This window comes from Rosa rugosa, chromosome 1, assembly GCF_958449725.1.
Source record: "Rosa rugosa chromosome 1, drRosRugo1.1, whole genome shotgun sequence".
Taxonomy (NCBI): Eukaryota; Viridiplantae; Streptophyta; class Magnoliopsida; order Rosales; family Rosaceae; genus Rosa; species Rosa rugosa.
Window position 1 is genome coordinate 66515147 of NC_084820.1, and position 19803 is coordinate 66534949.

The 19803-nt window shown below is 38.1% G+C and overlaps 6 protein-coding genes across 6 annotated transcripts; 3 read left to right on the forward strand and 3 right to left on the reverse strand.

Annotated features, from left to right (window-relative positions):
- Positions 1–2119: 2119 nt before the first annotated feature.
- LOC133726262 (cytochrome P450 85A-like) lies at positions 2120–4810 on the forward strand. Its single transcript, XM_062153778.1, has 9 exons — positions 2120–2386; positions 2509–2830; positions 2920–3069; positions 3172–3423; positions 3508–3594; positions 3690–3768; positions 4164–4270; positions 4362–4483; positions 4591–4810. Exons 1-9 carry the CDS (start codon positions 2160–2162, stop codon positions 4682–4684), a joined length of 1440 nt encoding a protein of 479 aa, XP_062009762.1. The 5' UTR covers positions 2120–2159; the 3' UTR covers positions 4685–4810.
- A 1915-nt stretch (positions 4811–6725) lies between these two features.
- Positions 6726–8804, forward strand: LOC133726264 (probable UDP-arabinopyranose mutase 2). Its single transcript, XM_062153781.1, has 4 exons — positions 6726–7113; positions 7656–7906; positions 7995–8163; positions 8258–8804. Exons 1-4 carry the CDS (start codon positions 6802–6804, stop codon positions 8582–8584), a joined length of 1059 nt encoding a protein of 352 aa, XP_062009765.1. The 5' UTR covers positions 6726–6801; the 3' UTR covers positions 8585–8804.
- Positions 8805–9058: 254 nt separating this feature from the next.
- On the reverse strand, positions 9059–12340 carry LOC133726263 (protein COBRA-like). Its single transcript, XM_062153780.1, has 6 exons — positions 12057–12340; positions 11096–11175; positions 10487–10943; positions 10240–10399; positions 9851–10122; positions 9059–9668 (listed from the first exon to the last, which is right to left on the reverse strand). The coding sequence occupies exons 1-6, from the start codon at positions 12136–12138 to the stop codon at positions 9376–9378; spliced, it is 1344 nt and encodes a 447-aa protein (XP_062009764.1). The 5' UTR covers positions 12139–12340; the 3' UTR covers positions 9059–9375.
- A 1508-nt stretch (positions 12341–13848) lies between these two features.
- LOC133745333 (uncharacterized) lies at positions 13849–16822 on the forward strand. The gene is made up of 6 exons (XM_062173393.1): positions 13849–14228; positions 14558–14939; positions 15023–15219; positions 15759–15897; positions 15999–16149; positions 16384–16822. Exons 1-6 carry the CDS (start codon positions 14167–14169, stop codon positions 16407–16409), a joined length of 957 nt encoding a protein of 318 aa, XP_062029377.1. The 5' UTR covers positions 13849–14166; the 3' UTR covers positions 16410–16822.
- Positions 16823–17073: 251 nt separating this feature from the next.
- LOC133711334 (probable methyltransferase At1g29790) lies at positions 17074–18613 on the reverse strand. Its single transcript, XM_062137471.1, has one exon. It carries the CDS (start codon positions 18566–18568, stop codon positions 17108–17110), a length of 1461 nt encoding a protein of 486 aa, XP_061993455.1. The 5' UTR covers positions 18569–18613; the 3' UTR covers positions 17074–17107.
- Positions 18614–18885: 272 nt separating this feature from the next.
- LOC133726271 (nuclear polyadenylated RNA-binding protein 3) lies at positions 18886–19797 on the reverse strand (the record flags this gene model as incomplete). Its single annotated transcript, XM_062153786.1, has 3 exons — positions 18886–19287; positions 19395–19442; positions 19567–19797. Coding segments are annotated over 3 exons (462 nt in total), but the record flags the coding sequence as incomplete, so codon positions are not given.
- Positions 19798–19803: the final 6 nt, after the last annotated feature.

Here is a 19803-nt window from a genome sequence, read left to right on the forward strand (position 1 = left end):
ACAGGGGGAATAGGGCCCAAGTTTGAAACTTGCAGTTAGAATGTAACCAAAAACACAGAGACCTGTCTTGTTCTCTCTCTCCACTTATTCACATGGTAACCCAAAGGACCTGTCTTGTTCTGGTTTTTGTAATTCCATTTAGCAGATCTTGTTCAACATGTGAAGGGATTGGAGTTTGGAGTCACTTTACTATTTGGTCCAATTGGGTGCTGTGCATGTGCCTCGTCACATTTTACATCTATGCCTTTCAAGTTTCAACCAGTAATACTCAGAATCAATTTTTACCTTTCTATTGTGAGCAAATCATTTTTAATATAATTGATTGGCTTTGAAAGTTTCAAATTCTAACTTCTTGTTTTTTGTCTGATTTCCAAAATTTTAACCTTGGAAAGTGTTAAACATTTCTGCCATTCAATTTTTCTGAGTAGAGGTAGAGGGTACTTTTACCTTAGACTAGGGTCCCTCAAATTGCATAGGGTGCATGGATTTGGCCTATATGTTCCTCCCTCCCTTCTCCTCTCTCTATTCATATGGTTGTTCGGACTTGAGGCTTGTGAAAAAGGCCTATGTATATAGATTCAAATTTGCTCACCACCACTCAATATAAAACTGCTATGTGTTATAAAACATAATTATAGTTAATCATGATGTTTTATTAAACAAATAAATTTTAAGTATTAAATTAATTACACATGACGTGACAAGTTTTAATTGGGTGGTGATATCACCACAAAATAAAAATAGTGAGTAAATTTAAATCCTATATGGGTGCGGCTAGGGCTGTCAATGGGTCGTGTCGGGTTGGGTTCGTGTCGGGTCAAGGTATATGTCGTGTCACAAGAGACAAATCCAAACCCAACCCATTTATTAATCGTGTCGAAAATTTAAACTCAAACCCAACTTATTTATTAAACGGGTTACCCGTTTCCAATCCGCTTAACTCATTTAATAAATATGTCGTGTCGTGTTGGACAAAATGACCCATTTAAAGGTTAACACTGCGACCCATTTAACTAAAAAAATGCATAAATTGATTAAATTCACTAAAAACTCCATAAGACGAAGAATATAAATAATTATATATAATTCATAAATAATTAAATCTAATAATGATGAAGCAAAATATTTCAAATTGTCCAATCTTAGGATTAAATACTCCAAACGTTCAAAATTTGAAGAAGAAGTATAACATAATCGGGTTATACGGGTTCACTCCGTGTTGGCGGGTTGACCAGTGGCCGACCCGTTTATTAAATGGGTCATGACGGGTTGACCCGCTGCCAACCCGCTTTTTAATCGTGCAGGTTTAATCAGCTTTATTTCGTGCGGGTTTCGAGTCGTGTTATTGGGTCGTGTCGGAATTGACAGTCCTAGGTGCGGCTATTGCCACTCTACCATTTTCTTAGTTCATCCTACAAACATTTGAATTATTGAAAGACTATATTACCCAAGTGTAAAATGACTAATAAGTACACTAATTTTCTAAAATCTAAATTTGTAAAGAAAACTAAATACATAACCAATTAATTAAATACAAAGACTATTTAATTTCTCATTGGATAACATTAATCTTCTTCTTCTCTACCCAAATTTGAATTTATTACTCTTTTTTTATGTCTTTTTGTTCTCTCCTCATGGTTAATTCGTTATTCAATTCACAAAACCATTAGTGTTAACTTCATCAAAATCTTTGCAATATTCTTTATAAACACTGAAAGTAAAAAATTAAAACACAAAAAAAAAAATCAATCTTTTCTTTATTGCTCACAATTGTTAACTTACTAATCTTTTGAGATAGATTGAAATAGACGAACATTGAAACTGAAAGAAAAAAAAATGGAAGTAAATCAGATTAAATATAATTAGGAAACTTTAATATATTTTAGTTTTGTTATTGGTATAAATTAAATGATAGATTTTCGTTAAAAAAAATTCTTTTTTAATTGGATCATATAATGATATTTTTGGAAAGAGAAATAGGTTAGATAAGTAAATTTAATAATTAAAATTAAAATGTAGAGTGTAATGAGTAAGTACGGTGAACAAAGTAAATGATAGAGTGACAATAGCCGCACCCATTATATATATATATATATATATATATATATGCTATGCACACTTGCTATCTCAAAAACTAGAGCATGCCCATAAACCATTGAATGCTCTCTCTCCTTTCTTCTCTCTTCAGAGCATCAATGGCTGTGTTTGTGGTGGTACTACTCTGTGTGCTCTTTGTGCTCTGTTTCTGCTCTGCTTTGCTAAGATGGAATGAGGTGAGGTACAGGAAGAAGGGTCTTCCTCCAGGCACAATGGGCTGGCCAGTCTTTGGAGAAACCACAGAGTTCCTCAAGCAAGGCCCAAGCTTCATGAAAAACCAGAGAGCTAGGTGAGATTATGTTTCCAACTCTTGCCTTTGCTCACCAGGTGTTAGTGTTAGTTACTCTGTTTCTCCTCTGTTTTTAGTAGCTTTGGTCTTTTTATTTTCTGAACTCTGGTTTTTTGTGACAGGTATGGTAGTTTTTTCAAATCCCACATACTGGGGTGTCCTACCGTAGTTTCCATGGATCCAGAGGTGAACAGATACATCCTAATGAACGAAGCTAAAGGCCTCGTTCCCGGGTACCCTCAATCGATGTTGGATATCTTGGGCAAGTGTAACATTGCAGCTGTTCATGGCTCCACTCACAAGTACATGAGAGGGGCATTGCTTGCCCTCATTAGCTCAACCATGATCAGAGACCAGATTTTGCCCAAGATTGATGACTTCATGAGAGCCCACCTCAGTGGTTGGGGGAACCAAGTCATCAACATCCAAGAAAAGACCAAAGAGGTTTGTGTGGCAGAGAAGAAAATCCATGCGAAGTTTTTCACACTTTGTATTGGTGCAATTTCTGATGTTGTTTCAACTGTTTTACGCAGATGGCGCTTCTTTCGTCGCTTAAACAGATTGCAGGCATTGAATCAAGCTCGATTTCTCAGGCATTCAAGACCGACTTCTTCAAGCTTGTGTTGGGAACTCTCTCATTGCCCATTGATCTTCCTGGCACAAATTATCGCCGCGGATTTCAGGTATATTATGTCACCAATCACATTATTTTTGTGTAATATGGTCGAGTGGTTTGTGAGATTTATGGAAGATGTAATAATTGAGAGTTGAACCATGTTATGCAGGCGAGGAAAAATATTGTTAGCATGTTGAAGCAATTAATAGAAGATAGAAGGGCTTCTTCAGAGGAAGTCCACCAAGACATGCTTGGTGGATTGATGAGAAGTGATGATCAGAACAGATACAAACTCACTGATGAAGAAATAATCGATCACATCATCACGATTATGTATTCGGGCTATGAGACTGTTTCGACCACATCAATGATGGCGGTTAAGTACCTTCATGATCATCCACAAGCGATTGAAGAACTCAGAGTAGGTTAAAGAATATGGTGTTCTTTGAATACTTGTTACATTTCTCATGTTTCTTTTACTGACTTTAAATTTTACTACTTCCAGAAAGAACATTTGGCAATCAGAGCCAGAAAAAGGCCCGAGGATCCCATTGACTGGAATGACCTGAAATCTATGCGGTTTACTCGTGCGGTAAGAGATCATTTCCCAGCTTTGTTTTCATCATTTGCCCTATGGATCATAGCAATTTTGTTAATAAACTCTTGCTGTTTTTTTTTTTACCGCAGGTGATATTTGAGACCTCAAGATTAGCTACTATTGTAAATGGGGTTTTGAGGAAAACCACTCAAGATATGGAACTAAATGGTGAGTAGTCTAAGCTGGAAAGTTTCACAAGCATATAAGATACAGATATAAATAGATATTTCGTATAGTTCTGGGTTGTATTATAACTATGGGCTCAAGAAACTATTTGCAGCTAGCATTACATTATTGGCACTTTTTGGCAAAATTATGTTGAAGCAGTGGATAGACATGACTCAATGATTTACAATGGCATTTTATACCAAAACAGCTAGACAATACATTAAAGAATAATTCTTCAGAACATGGAAATACCCCTTTTTTTTTTTCTGACATCAAGAAAATTTAAGTTGCATTTTCAACATGGTTTTCAGTGGCTGGGAATCTTGATAAGATTTCTGGTGGACCATTGCTTGGAATAATTCCTGATCAGAGCTATTCTTGGATTGCTTGAACAGGGTTTTTGATACCAAAAGGATGGAGAATCTATGTTTATACAAGAGAGACTAACTACGATTCGTTTACGTACCCTGATCCATTAACCTTCAATCCATGGAGATGGATGGTGAGTTTCACTGTGACTCTATTTTCATGGAAATGTATCAGATTCATTTTCTAGTCATGGTAGTAATAATTTTCTTGACTTGAAAATGCAGGATAAGAGCTTGGAGTCTAACAACTCCTTTATATTTGGGGGAGGTACTAGGCTGTGTCCAGGAAAGGAGTTGGGAATAGCAGAAATTTCCACATTCCTACACTACTTTGTAACTAGATACAGGTTAGTGACTAAAAACCCAAATCAGAAATCTATAATTTTCCGATTACAATATAAAACTATCATTAGTTTTTTTTTTTAATGGTTTTTCTTTGATCTATTATTTGCAGATGGGAAGAAGTTGGGGGAGATAAACTGATGAAGTTTCCAAGAGTTGAAGCGCCAAATGGACTGCACATTAGGGTTTCAAATCTGACTAACTAGTTTGTATAAACAAGTATATAGCAGCAGCAGTAGCATATCAGAGTGAGAGAAAAAAAAAAAATGATGGTGTATGATAACGTGCTAACACATTAGAAATCAATGAAAGTCAGCATTTTCCTTTTGTCAGCTATTGTTCTGATGCAATCACAGAGACTATAATAAAAAAAAACCTCTGCGTGGTGCTTGGTATGACAGTCTAGAGCAGTAGAATAGAATTCTTCACGAAAGTTCTACAGTACCAACTCCAGATCCGGGAGGCGTTAGATTAGGGATTAGGCAATGTGCCAATCCAACGGCTCTAACTCCAGAGTTTTCAATACTCCAGAACACTACATAATTTTTATATGAATATTGATAGAACTGTGCATATGGAACTTAAAATGGTTTACATACCTGTGTTTGGGGTTTCAGGCTTTGACACAATGTAGCTTCAAAAGGCTTTGAAGTGAAGCAAATCAAATATTAGAGACTGCAAAATAGCCAGATTCTAAACCCTACTGCCACCTCTTTGGAATTTTCGACTTGTGATTTGAATAGAAAACTTTTCTCACTCGTGTTTTTCTTTGATCATCCAACACTCCAAGTGACTCAACAAATAGAAGATGCAACTACACTTTTTGGGCCTAATTATGAAGCTACATCTGCAGAGAGTATGGAGCAATCTCGTTTTGGGCTAATATCAAGTGTAGCCCATAAGATAAAGGCATTCAGCCTCAGTAAAGCCCGAATACTTATTTTGGGATAGCGCAAACATTAAGGTGGCGTTCGGTAACGTTTTCAAGTCATCTTTTTCATTTTATAAAATGAAAATGGCTTGAAAATGCGTTCGTTGGTCTGTTTTCAAAAATACAGAAAATAAAAATTGAAAATGATTTTTTATTTTACTTGTAAAACAGGAAAACGACAAATAGATGTTTTCACATTTTCATTCTCATATTTTAGAAAACACGGAGATATATGTATACATTTTCATTGTTTTTTGTATTTTCATACGGTAGTACCGGACTCGTTTTTGCTGTTCTCGTTTTTGAAAATTGTTTTCGAAATAAACTACCGGACACATTTTCGAATCTCAAAAATCCAATCTTGTTTTCTCGTTTTCATTTTCAAAATCGGTTTTTGAAAAATCATTTTTAAAAACGTTACCGGACAGGCCCTTAAGGAATGCGAGAATAGGTGAGGGACCTCCTTATGAATTAAAACCTTCCATTCTGCCGTTTGTAAGTAGATTAGAAAATGATCAGAATGAGGGATGAGGAAGCATTTGAAGGATAGTTATGACAGAATTAATAGTTCGATTTTCGCAAACAAACTCCGACAAGTCTAAACTTAGACATGGAATCTTTACGGGCCATGTAATTCTGGTTCTTGGGTCTTATTTTGGGTCATTAAAAGCTTGTTATGAAACGTAAAGAAGAAGGTGAGGGTTTGCTTAACATGAACATAGCCCAAACCCAATGTGAGCGCATGTGAGCCACCACACCTCCCAAAATCATTGCTTGAATTAAGGCAGTCCATTTCATTAATTCACTTCCTATAACTGTAATTGGACGCAAAGAGACAAACTAGCTCTCATACACGTTTACCTTTTTTTTTTTTTTTTTGAAATGACACGTTTACCTTTCATATTATTTTTCCACTTTTTGAATTAGTAACTTTTACTGCCCGTATAAATTGAACGTCCAAAGTCCAATCTCTAAAAGAAACGTTGGCAAAAGTAAGAAAGTGCAAAAATCTACTGTTTTTCGTTACCCTACAATATAATTTCAATTATTAAATCGTTCTCTTTTAAGCTCTAATCCGTAGCCTCAACCATCTTTGTGGTGGAAGATGCAAAGAACTTAGACCTTGTTAAACACAAACTCAACCTCATAATCTCCTAGAGTCTTTCCTAATCAATCACTCTCCTCCCCTTTGAACAATTCCATTGACCCTCTAAATCTCGGACACGTTCCCTCTTTCCCTACTAACATCCCATCACTCGTGCCGCACTCCCCGCCCCCCTCGCACGTGCCACCCACGTCTCCCTCCTCCATTTATATGAAATAGTTGTGAGAGAGTGCTCTCAAACTATCCCGATCTCTCTCTGTGAATCTCTGAGTTTCTCTTCGACAACAATGGCGACTCCGACCCATTTGCTTAAGGATGAGCTCGACATTGTGATCCCTACCATACGAAACCTCGACTTCCTCGAGATGTGGAGGCCGTTCCTCCAGCCCTACCACTTGATCATTGTCCAGGACGGCGACCCCACCAAGACCATCAAGGTCCCCGAGGGCTTTGACTATGAACTCTACAACCGTAACGACATTAACAGAATGCTTGGCCCTCGCTCCAATTGCATTTCCTTTAAGGACTCCGCTTGCCGTTGCTTCGGTTACATGGTCTCCAAGAAGAAGTACATCTTCACCATTGACGATGATTGCTTTGTAAGTCCTCCTCCTCACTATTTTCTGTGTTTTGTTTGGTTTTTCGAGATAGAGATTGTAATTTGTATGTGATGTTTGTGCCCTTTGATTTGTATGTGATCGCTTGATCGAAGAGATCATGAGGTGAATTGTGCATTAATTGTAATATTGATCACATTCTCTTGGAGATATAGGCTTGCTATGTAGGTTGAATTGTGCATAATTCAAATTTGCAAGATTGTTTCCCAAGTAAGATTTGAGTTTCTGATACCATCATCACACCATTCTAAAATTTGGAAGTTTTAGCATTTAGGTTTGGTTGCACCGACTTATCTGTTGGAACTTTGTTTGTATGCGAAACGGAGTGTTGGTTTTTGTATTATGATGCAACTTGCTTCTGTCTTTTGCTCTCTTATTTTTGAACTACTTTGATCACATTGTTTGCACTACAAGTTTGAAATACAAGTTTTATATGTGAAGGTGGAGTCCTTAGATTTATTGGCATCTTGTGTCAATGATCTTGGTTCTTCTGTGTAATTTTTGCTATGATCTAATGTGCTTAGGTTGCACAAGACCCATCTGGCAAACTAGTGAATGCACTGGAGCAGCACATCAAGAACCTTCTTTGCCCATCCACCCCATTTTTCTTCAACACCCTCTATGACCCTTTCAGAGAGGGTGCGGATTTCGTCCGTGGATACCCTTTCAGTCTCCGTGAGGGTGTCCCAACTGCTGTTTCTCATGGTCTTTGGCTCAATATCCCCGATTATGATGCACCTACTCAGCTTGTGAAGCCTCTTGAGAGGAACACCAGGTAGGCACTTCCTTAGAATGCAAGTATATATTGATTCTTATATTTATATATACTATGTGATATGATGGTGAAAATTATGCTTATGAAGGTATGTGGATGCTGTTCTGACAATTCCAAAAGGCACCCTGTTCCCCATGTGTGGTATGAATTTGGCTTTCGACCGTGATCTCATTGGCCCTGCAATGTACTTCGGACTCATGGGTGATGGCCAGCCAATTGGACGTTACGATGATATGTGGGCTGGCTGGTGTATCAAGGTCCCTTTTCCTCTTTGTTTTTAGTTTCATCTGGATTGTTTATGCTACTATTGAGTATTAACAAGCAATATGTGGTATGTGACTGAATGTTTAGGTGATCTGTGACCATTTGGGGCTGGGAGTGAAGACAGGTCTGCCTTATATCTATCACAGCAAGGCAAGTAACCCATTTGTGAACCTGAGGAAGGAATACAAAGGCATCTTCTGGCAGGAAGAGATCATCCCTTTCTTCCAGGCCGCTGTTCTCCCCAAGGACTGCACCACTGTGCAAGCCTGCTACATCGAACTGTCCAAACAGGTGAAGGACAAGCTCGGCAAGGTAGATCCCTACTTTGACAAGCTGGCCGATGCCATGGTCACATGGATTGAAGCTTGGGATGAGCTCAACCCAAGCGGACCTGGTGCTAAAATAGCAAAATAAGTTTTTGTTTTAACATAAACTGAAAAATGATTGAACTGCTATTGCTCTTATATTACTGTACTTGGCATTGTCATTAGTTTAGTCACTGTATCTTTTATCCTCCTGAGCCATTTTGGTCAGGGCTTGAATTTTCGGCAGATGTAACTTTATTTATTAACTTCGTCCAATGAGGATAGTGCAATAAAAAATATATGTAGCTGGTTTAGCATTTCATTCTACACATGAATGTTTGTCTTATGACTATGACAGAAAATTCTTTAAAAGTCCTGTTGGAAATCCTGGATTTTGATTTCAATTACATTTGTTGTTGGTGGCAGAACAGCATCCACAGAAGTATAGAACTGTATTTCTGGATTTTGAATGGTATAAAAGAAACACTTTTGTGCTGCAAAATTTTCGATCTAAATGCAGAAATGTAATGACTTCATGAAATGATTGAAATCCATAAGATTATAAGAGACATGAGAATCACAATGGGAACAAAACAGAATGACTATTTCACTACTACCATTAGATTCAACTCCTAGTTAACCATTGTAGCGGATTTACTATTACAATTACAATTTGGAAATGTACAATCAACAGGATCCCTACAGGAATATACATACAACAGAACAGATAGAAGTAACCCACCTCATGCAATCCAAAACGTCCACATCAGCAGCACAATTGAGCCCATCCAATTTCATTGTGGAAGCACTTCACCAAAATGCAGGAAAACTAGTGGCTTGCATAAATCTTAAGGTCAAACTAATCCCTAATCTTAGATTTGATGCATCTGTGAGACAAGATTAAGCATAAGCATATGTAAATGCAAAGGTCGATGCACAAATCATGATTAGTGTCAGCAGAGAGATATACTGTCGCGAACCAGCATTTGGCAAATATGGAAAGGCGTCTGGAGGTGGCATTACACAAGTATCACCATTGAAAGAGATTCTTCTCGGGAAAGCCCAACCCTTCTCAAAAGTGAAAGTTGCTGGATTCTTCCGGAAAAGCAGCTCTGACTGCACATTACCAACAGGCCCGGATTGCATCAGCAGATCGTTGTAGAACTTGATTCCCCACAGCATTGCAGTATCATCTGTTAGAAAGAAAAACAAATTACAATTCCCCACTTGGCAGCTTCCAATATGCATAAACAAGGATGAGCAACATGTACAGAAGTTCTAGAATATCATCAAACACTTCAAGTACAAGTCAGCTCTCATAATACACTGAAAGTAAAGAACACATGAACAAATAAAGTAACTAATGATAACATACTTATGGTTCCATAAGGGGTCAAGGACTTTGAGTTGAAGCTGAAAACTTGGGTCAGATTGTCAAAGTTTGGATGCTGGATAACCAAATTCCAATCTGAATAATTCCTGCTGTAGTCAAAGTTTGTGACTGTAACCTTCACTCGCCAGTATTCTCTGTAATTCAGCTTGACATGCCAATGAACTCTGATCGGGCACATATGACGAGTACATCGAACCAAAGGCGAATTTTTGTCAGCAGCTGAAACAACTGAAGCCAAATATGGAGACTTTGGACTGCAAATATAAAGACATAGTAAATGTCTTATGGAGAATATAAGAAAAAAATATCGTCTTTATAATCAGGAAAAAAAAAAAAAGTTCAAATGAAAGCATATGGTTGAGGGAGCTCACTCTACACAGCTTCCTGGATGAGTTATATTGTTTTGACAGCCACACGAACATATTGGGCAGGGCACTACTGTGTCATTGTAGAACGAAGACAGTGAGACACAGCAAGCAGGAGTTTTCTGAGCCAGAAATTGTGAATATGTGCATGTCAACTTCCATGTCACTGCAACGGATTAGTTTAAGGTTAAAACAAAATATTTCTTAGCAAAATACTGCATTTTAAGAGATATCTAAACTTATAACAACTTACTCATGACTTGAGAGACTCGCCTTTTGTCTGGAGAAAAGTATTTAGTTGGTTTGACAACTCTTGCAGCACCACAAGTGTACCCTGGTCCAGGTCCCATTAGAGTGAAGTTTTTTGGACGCTTAACTGTTCTATTGCTGGTTCCCGCTTGACCAACACTTAGTTGAAAAGAAGCCGCAGCGTTGGCTGGATCCTGCATCCATGAACTCAGCACTCCACCTTTGCAGCAATTGGAATATTGCTTATTGTACGGAGTTCCAGGGAGTAGATCAATAATTGTTGGTTTCTTTTTACAGCAATGCGGGGGAGTTGTCTTAAATCTTGAACAGTCCCCTTGCTCGGTAGCTTGTCCTCCGACCATGTCCCAAATCACCTCCTTCTTTGCCCATGTCCATCCTAGCGACCATCCTGGTGCTTGAATATGTCTATACTGCTGGTAGTTATAAATGGTAACAACAGCCTGTTTATATAAGGTGTGTTGCTGGTTAGATGTTTACCTTATTCTTCAAAAAGATTCAGATATTTACCCTATCTTTTTGAAGACAACCATTATGCATGCAACTAATGTGAAAAATAAGTTTCCATTAGCTCAAAACTCAAAATCGTACTTACAACATAGCCATCAGGGGTCCAGCTTATAATATCCCACTTAATCGTGATGTTGCCACTGGGATCAAGAGGATCATATGCATCTGGAAATAAACAAGGAGGAAAGAAACAAAGAAACAATGAACACTTTGAGGATGTCAATCTTGAATGAGAAGTTTCGAAAGTTAACTGCTCCTGAATTAGCTAAACTGACCAAAATTTCTTTTTCCAGTATTCCTTCCTCTATAATAAATACTTGGAATTCTGACAAAGAACTCCAACTGGTGAAAAGCTTCAGTCTTTCTATAATTCACTAAGAGAGTAATGAAAACGAGATCGGTTCTCTGGTGTGAATTAAAAAACAAGAACCGAGCTATGTCCATAACATGTCATATGCAAATGCACATCTTTAATACTGCATCAAAAGGAATCCAGGTCGCTAATGAGACTCAAAACACAGAATAGAGGATCCTGCTTTCTGTGTGACTTGAAATGATCCCAAAATGAGCACAGGATGGGTTTCTCTTCTCCATTGTTGGTAAACAAGAAAACAAGAACAACCCTTTCATTTCAAACTCTTGAGAACTAATGCAACATGCAGAGTAGACTATATATTCTACACGAGCAATAAAAAATTTTGAGCTCAACAACACATTCACTCAAACAACACCAAACACCAAACACCAAACACCAAACACCAAAAATTCTTAATTTCTTTTTGGTTGAGATCAAATTCTTAATTTCACTACCAAAGAAATCAAGGGAAACTGAAAGATTGCACCTTTTTTATAGTCATAGAAAACCCATTTCATCATCCGTCAGACTCAATCCCCTAAACCTTACCAAACCTCACAACTACACCCTCAACAAACCCAATTCACCAAAATGACCACATTTAGGCAAAACTCCACAAACAGAATCAAAAACCTCATAAAGATTCCAGCTTTAGAAAGATTGAACTAGGAAGAGGAAGATTTGAACGAACCAGTTGAACTGAAGCTGAAGCAACAAAGCGCAAATAGAAGGACAATGGCAAAGCTGGTTAACTTGGACAACAGAAACCCCATTTTTCCTGTTAGATTGTCCTCGAATGTCTGTGTTCAACTCTTGGGGACCACAATCACAAACAGAAACAAGCAAGAAAGAGATGAAGAAAGAGAATGAAAAGAAACTAAAGAAACTAAGAAACTAGTACGCGGAAGCTGGTTAGCGTGTGCCAATCACTCTGCAAGTCTCTGCTTGCCAAGTGCATTGTCAGTTAAAACAAATACTAAAACTTAATTGGCTTTTAGTCTTACAATAATTTTTATTTTTTTTGATAAACAAAATTCATTGCGTCTCACACTAAAATACGCTAAACAAGAAAAGAAGAAACAAAAAAAAAGGTTTTGGACTGTATTTGGCAATTGGAAACCTCTAGAAAAATTAGTGCAGTCAAATTCAACTGTATGTGATTGATCCATTGTGGTCTTTCTACTATGTTTGTTTCCACATTTTCCATTTCAGACTATGATCTTAGAGTTCCACGAATCCACGCTATCGAAAAGCTTACACTTCTAATAATACAATCAATGATATAGCTTTATTAGATTCATGTTCCAACGAATGAATCCAATATAATCTATAGTAATATGGTGGCGCATTTTGTGGCGCCATTTCTGTTTTACATATTGTGTGACAATGACTGTGGTACTACATGCTGAAGTACCACTATTGTGCTTACATTATAATGACTTTCCAAAAAAAAAAAACACTCGATCTATTACATACTCCATTCTTACTTACAAGTATTGTATAATTACAATAAGGATAAGATCACAAGTCAGGGTATGCCAATCTTCTCCCTTTTCAAACTTTGTACGACAAGGTTTTGTATTGCAGAGTTTTTTCATAAATGTAGTGGCAAACATCTTCTCACTTAAAAGAAATACAATACTTCGTTTAATGAGGTAAAGAAAATAGAAAAGTTTTATGATACATTGATGAACCGATATGTGAAGTACATTTAATTTGTTATAGAGGTGGACTAGTTCAATACATAAATATAATTGTTTCAAACTAGTCTACCACTGTATGAAGCTAGTTTACCTCTGAATCAAACTAATATACTTGATGTACTAGTACAGTGATTTACTGTAGGTGAACCCAAGAAATTGATATCAAAAGTTAATAGAACATTTAAGGGGGAAATCATGTCATGATTTGTGAATTATGTGTGAGGTTGTGTGTGAATGGTGGTTTTGGGTCATGAGTTTGGAAAGTTTGATAGGTAAATTATGACCATTGCGCTGTGATGCATCTTTACCAAGTAACCGTTTGTCGTTAAAGACTCTCATAAAAAGTAAAATACAAAAGAATACACCTCTTATGGCCATAATAAAATAAAAATAGAAACACCTATGTCAGTTCAGCAAGTAGTACAATAATGACACATCTCTAGCCTCTAGGAGTCGACAGTAGAATCGTTCTTTAGAGTACACTACAAATCACACCCTTAAAACGAGCAAACCACCTAGCACACTCTTATCACATGTACCTTTTAGTGATATGCTGAAACAAAGAAAAATTAGAGCTCAAAAGAGAAAGGCCCAACACTAAACTAAAAAATGAAAACATGAACCCTTTATATGGACCCAAAACCCAGCCAAAATGTTCAACGAGGCCCAACTTAGAGAAACCCTATCATCCCAATACCAAGCCCAAACAACCCAACTAAGACAAACTCTAACATTTTTGAAGCCATTTACTAAATATTAGAAACAAAATTGCAAAGCATGTGTAATGTATGTAGAAAAATAGAAAATTGTGAAGCAGCGCCCGGAAAAAGGAAAGGAAAGCAGCCCCCCAAAACAGACGAGTCAGCGATTTGACTTCCCTCCTCCAATTCCAAGCAAATTCCGAATTCCTAGTTTCCGATATGCCCTAACACAGAAAAGTCCTCTTCTTCAACCCTAAAACCATTCAAACCTAATTACTTTTCCCACAAGGATCCGGGTTTCCCATAATTTGGGACATTAAAGAATGCATTTTTAGACTCTCACATTCTTCTTTCCCCTAATTAATCTTCCATTTCGACGACGACGACGACGACCTCCATGGCTGCTGCATCTGAAGCTAGCGCCCAACCCATTGGCGCCACCGAGATTAATTGGGACAAGTATGTTTCTTTCTCTCTATTTCATCAATTCCCAAATCCCCATTTTCATTGATTCGTAACTTGTATTGAGTTAATGTGTGATCTTGAATTAAAGGGGTTTCTGAAACTGGGTTTGTGTTTGATATGGATTTGGGTTCTTGAATTGTTGAATGTTGGGTGATATATGTGTTGGGTTTGATAGAATTTTATGTGGGTGGAGCTGGATTGTTGAACAAACTTGCTGTGGAATCTTGAATTAGTTGGAGGGATTCTGAAACTGGGTTTGTGTGTAATATGGGATTTGGGTAATTGATTGATCGAGTGTTTTGTATCCCAAACTTATGATGCAGGCTAGATAAGACTAAATTTTATGTGGTTGGAGCTGGATTGTTTACAGGGGTCACAGTGGCACTGTACCCAGTTTCTGTTGTGAAAACCAGGCTACAAGTTGCTACAAGTGAATCTGTAGAGAGAAATGCATTGTCTGTAATCAAAGGCATTTGGAAAGCGGATGGTGTTCCGGGTTTGTATAGAGGGTTTGGCACAGTCATAACTGGGGCTGTTCCGACTAGGGTTATATTCATGACTGCTCTCGAGACCACAAAGGTGGCTGCTTTCAAGTTGGTTGAGCCATTCAAATTTTCTGAACCGACGCAGGCCGCTTTGGCTAATGGACTGGCTGGAATGACTGCTTCGCTTTTCTCTCAGACCATCTTTGTTCCTATTGATGTGGTAAATGCTAGTTTCCTTTCTAGAACATGGTTTGTGTGAGTTTTGTGTCTGGGGTCTGAAACTGTTTGGTGGGTTTTGTGTAGGTTAGTCAGCGGTTGATGGTGCAAGGCTATTCAGGGCATGTGAGGTACACTGGGGGGATGGACGTTGCTCGTCAGATTTTGAAGACCGACGGCATCAGGGGATTTTATAGAGGATTTGGACTTTCCATTATGACCTACTCTCCATCCAGTGCTGTATGGTGGGCTAGTTACGGTTCAAGCCAGCGCCTAATCTGGAGGTGAGATGTGATGATTTGTTACCTGTTAAATAATAATGCTGGAAGAGCTTGTCTGTCCCAAATGACTAAAACTCAGTCAAGTTATTTTAACTATGGGTATGTGCTGTTCATATTTTGTACCTTTAGAATTTATGGTGGCCATTTTATTATCATTTCTTCTGTTAAAGATATGAGTTCAATGTCCTGTGCGGCCTTTACTAGGGAATGTCTCACTTAGATTTACAATTGGAGAACGTTTTGGAACATGATAATTATGCTGGTAGTAATCATCATGCATTGTGACTTTGTTGGTTGTTAACTTGTTAGGGCTTTCTTTTTCTGTTTATTTTAAATAAGCCAGCTGGTTGTATAGGAAGTCTGAAGTCCAGTATGCCAATTGATTTTCTTTGAGTTGATTAATGGAGTTCATTCCTTTTAGGCATAAGAAAAGTTAAACGAGTTTAAGTGAATCAAATACTCTTTCATCAACAGTTCAAGTTCTTAATTGCTTGAAAAAAGATATATATCTCACTATCGCATTATTCCTATTCATTGAGCAGTTTCTTAGGCCATGGCTCAGATGAAGCTCCCCCTAGCGTGGGGAAAATAATGTCAGTTCAAGCTACTGGTGGGATTATTGCGGGTGCAACAGCTTCCTTCATAACAACCCCTTTGGACACAATAAAGACACGCTTACAGGTATTATAACCAGTTGATATATGTAGTTACCTTGCAGCTTGCTATCTTCATTTCTCCTATCTACTTTGTGTCTTCTTCTCATAATTGTTGCTGTATTATAGGTCGGACACGAAAAGAGACCCACTACAAGTGAAGTTGTTAAAAGCTTGATTAGAGATGATGGTTGGAAAGGTTTTTACAGAGGACTAGGTCCAAGATTTTTCAGCATGTCCGCATGGGGCACTTCGATGATATTGGCTTATGAATATCTGAGTATGGACTCTTACCTTTATGCTGCCTTATTACACTTGGGTCTCCTTCTCAAGATATTTTTGTTACATCATGTTTACCCGAAATGGTTCAACTTCTAGGTTCAGTTTACTTTTAACATATAGTATAGGGAGTAAGAAAAGTTCTGGAAATACCAACTTCCTGTTATTTGGCTTGTTAAGCACGATTTACAGAAGCATATTTAATATTCTGATGTCTGTTTTCTTGTTCTTTCAGAGCGAGTATGTGCAAAAGATGAATAGATGTCAGGCTACTATCGGTCTACAACCTTTTCTTCTCTGAACTCTCATGCAAGTATAGATATTTGGTTCCGGGGTTGGCTAGTAATAAGCAATCAAAAGGCTGTTACTTTGATTTTGAATCCAGACCCGAGATCTTGAAAAACTCATTATGATACTGACTTTCAGAGAGATCTTGTAATTCTTTGAAGAATTTTACCTAGATCCTTATATTGCCCGTAGGATTTAATTGAATTGATTTGAGCAATAGCAACCCACATTTTTTCTTCTGTACCGCAAGTGTATCTGAGCAAGAGATTTTGACTACTGATACAGTTATTTCACATAATTTCTTCTCCTGTATTGTTATCTGGATATTGAATTTGTTCACCAGAAAGATTAGGATAATAGAAAATGTTCAGCATTTATAGCTCAAATGTTTGATTCATGCTGTTATCAGTTATCTACAAAGATTACTTTGTTAGAATTTTTAGTTTCTGAACCATAAAAACTCCAAATTATGTACATGGGGTTTGAAACTTAGAACTATTTTCGTCAAGTTTTGGCTGTCTTGCAATGAGTCGGATAAATATTTTCAAGACGAAATAGATCAAATCTCGCTGCAAAAATAGTGAGAAGTAGTTTGCACCAATACATGGACAAATCACCTGGACATACCATTTACATCTAGTGGCTTATTAGACTTGTCAGTCCTGCTAATCTCAACCTCTAATTGGCTTCTCCAATACAGCTGAGAAGAAGAGCTCATCTCCAAGCTTATCATTCTTGGGTACTACCCTCCATAGTAGTGGCTTGTAGCCTAACCTGTTAAACTCCTCCAAATACAGCTTCATATCCTCTTTATGACAGAAGAACCTGTCTATCCAAAGAAGACCCTTTGGCCGAAGGACGCGATCCCAATCAAACAGAACAAATTGAAGAAGTTCAATTCCTATCCAGCCATCCAAGAACAAAGTGGAATGGATAATGTCAAGGGTATTGTCAAAGAAAGGCAATCTTGAGCCAACTGATGTGTAAAGAGGAAGAAGGCCTCTTAAGGCTATGACCTCATTGAAAGGAGCACCTAAGTTTAGTGTACTTGATGCAATGGTGACATTTTTTTCCCTCATCACAGCAGCAAAATTACCAGTTGTAGGGCTATAGTCTAGGCCGATTCTTATCTCCCCCGGCTTTAAGCTAAGGACTTCATCAATGGTGAACTCTGCTGATACAGACTCATTCGTAGGAACATTCCACCCACGTTGTGAAATGTTGAAACAGCTTGAGCATTTGAAGAACCCTCTTCTGTCTGCGGTTTCTTTAGAAACAAGGCAAGAGTAGTCTTTGCACTTGTAATTGTTCCATAAGATGTTGGCATCACTAGGTTGAGTCCAAAGGGAGGCGTTTATAGGAAATGGCTTAGTGTAGTGTGGAGGTGATTTTGTGAAGCATCTTCTTCTTGGCAATGGATCACAACCGTGAACTATAAGCTTCTGAGCTATTTGCGAATCATCTGGACACGCACTGTGAACCTTGTAACTCATAAACTGGTCCAAGTTGGAGGCCATTTTGGCACAAGCCAACCCAATTGATGGAGTTAGTGCATCCACCCCAAGAAAATTTTTCTTCCCAACTAGCCTGTTTGGTTTTGGTGAAATGTAACTACGAATCTCACCTGATTTGAAGACATTCCCACTCATAAACTGTTCTTCGGCTTCACCTTCTTCAGGATCACTGAAATCTTCATCCACATTGCTTACCTCATTATTAGCAGAGGGAGAATTCTTACTGCTCTCTGATAAGCTAACAGCAATTTTGTCCAAAGAAATGGCAATGTAAAGTACCTGCTCTGAAAACTTTGCGATCACTTTTGATTCTGAAGTTTCATCATGCAGCTGCTCCAGTAAAAAACCCAGTTTGATCTGCAAATGAGAGATTTCTCTACGCAGCGAATCAGGTAAAGCAATTAGGCCATGGGAGAGAGAGATGTTGGAGTTAGTAGCAAAGATGCATTGTGGATACGAACTATTGAAGCCGAAAATGAAAATTGTAAGGGGGCTGACAAGGAGAATAGCACATAACATTGTGGAAAGAAAGCATTTGAACGGTTTAGAGGCGCTTTCCTTCTGCATTTCTAAGATGGTTGTTATCTTTCTTGAACTTCTTTGAAAAATGACAACCATTTCACCATTTGAACGTTGACTCGGTCTTGGAGCTCTCAACTTGAAGATCAGTGAAGTTAGGGTCTCTGACTTTTCTATTGCATTTTTTATCTTCTCTAGGTCTGTACCATACTTTATAGTCAGTTTGCTTGAACCCTAAGTTATACCTCAGCATCTTGATCTATGATATTATTAAACTAAAATCATTGCCATATTTCCCCGGCAACAATTTTGCCATTTCAAATCCAATAGTATTGATAAAGATGCACAGCAATTCGGCAACCATATAGAGAAATGGAGACTCCTGCAGATTTTCATGAGACTAAAACAAGAGCTGCTTCACAATAGAAACTCATAGTGAACTCAATCGATAAATAAACACATGACAACATTTTCAGAGTGCGTAAGCACTTGTACAAAATTGATGAGTCCAAACATCATACGAAATCACTATTTCTAAAAAGCTATTAAATTCTTCAAGATCTTCATGTGGTTGAAGATTGTTAATTCTCATTTTGTCCAAAATGTGACTGATAGTACAAAGAGCTGCACCTATGTTAATTACGAACACCCTCCTCATCCTCTTCTTCTTCTTCATCATCATCACCATCAGAATCACCCTCATCATCTCTAGTTGCCTCTGCATGTTCCTCTAGCGAAGCAGAGAGCGCCGAATCCCCAGCCTTGTCTCCCTTCTCTTCTTTCTCAGTCGCAGTCTTCATTGATTTACCTGCATTCATCTGTTGCAGTACAAATTTGAGACCACAACATCCACAATTCCATCAAAACTTACACATACACGAAAAACCTCGAAAACCAAACAGGGTGTACATATCAAAGCACATACAGCTCTTAGCAGAGTCCTCCTATCCCTCTCTCTTGCATTCTTGATAGCCTGAAAAAACAAATTCACAATCCAAACCCATCAACATGAATCACAAAATTATAACATGCTTCGGATTATCATACTCGCAAAATTGTATCAATTAATTCATGAATAATTAGAATCGAAACAAAACCTCCTGGAGCTCCTTCTGCTCGGCTTCAACCTCGGCGGGGTCTTTCCCGACGATCCGCTCGTTGCGACAACAACACTTGGCGCAGACGCCGTGTTCCTTGGCGCAAGGCTGACAGAGCTTGTGGTGGGACTGGCGGACGGCGCGTTTGGTACAACGTTGGCACTTGGTCGGTTCCGTTAGGGGCTTGTACTTGCCGTACTTGCGCTTCCACTCGATCTGTTCCTTGCAGCGTTGGCA

Excerpts from the sequence above, each read along its gene's own strand:
- LOC133726263 (XM_062153780.1), bottom strand. The coding sequence starts at position 12,138 with ATGGGGTTTCTGTTGTCCAAGTTAACCAGCTTTGCCATTGTCCTTCTA. Across the intron at positions 11,176-12,056 it reads CTTCAGCTTCAGTTCAACTG|ATGCATATGATCCTCTTGAT; the intron begins GTTCGTTCAAAT and ends GTTTATTTCCAG. Across the intron at positions 10,123-10,239 it reads CATCCAGGAAGCTGTGTAGA|TCCAAAGTCTCCATATTTGG; the intron begins GTGAGCTCCCTC and ends TTATATTTGCAG.
- LOC133745333 (XM_062173393.1), top strand. The coding sequence starts at position 14,167 with ATGGCTGCTGCATCTGAAGCTAGCGCCCAACCCATTGGCGCCACCGAG. Across the intron at positions 15,220-15,758 it reads AGCCAGCGCCTAATCTGGAG|TTTCTTAGGCCATGGCTCAG; the intron begins GTGAGATGTGAT and ends TTCATTGAGCAG. Across the intron at positions 16,150-16,383 it reads ATTGGCTTATGAATATCTGA|AGCGAGTATGTGCAAAAGAT; the intron begins GTATGGACTCTT and ends TTGTTCTTTCAG.
- LOC133711334 (XM_062137471.1), bottom strand. The coding sequence starts at position 18,568 with ATGGTTGTCATTTTTCAAAGAAGTTCAAGAAAGATAACAACCATCTTA.
- LOC133726262 (XM_062153778.1), top strand. The coding sequence starts at position 2,160 with ATGCTCTCTCTCCTTTCTTCTCTCTTCAGAGCATCAATGGCTGTGTTT. Across the intron at positions 2,387-2,508 it reads ATGAAAAACCAGAGAGCTAG|GTATGGTAGTTTTTTCAAAT; the intron begins GTGAGATTATGT and ends TTTTTGTGACAG. Across the intron at positions 3,424-3,507 it reads AAGCGATTGAAGAACTCAGA|AAAGAACATTTGGCAATCAG; the intron begins GTAGGTTAAAGA and ends TACTACTTCCAG.
- LOC133726264 (XM_062153781.1), top strand. The coding sequence starts at position 6,802 with ATGGCGACTCCGACCCATTTGCTTAAGGATGAGCTCGACATTGTGATC. Across the intron at positions 7,114-7,655 it reads CCATTGACGATGATTGCTTT|GTTGCACAAGACCCATCTGG; the intron begins GTAAGTCCTCCT and ends TAATGTGCTTAG. Across the intron at positions 7,907-7,994 it reads CCTCTTGAGAGGAACACCAG|GTATGTGGATGCTGTTCTGA; the intron begins GTAGGCACTTCC and ends ATGCTTATGAAG.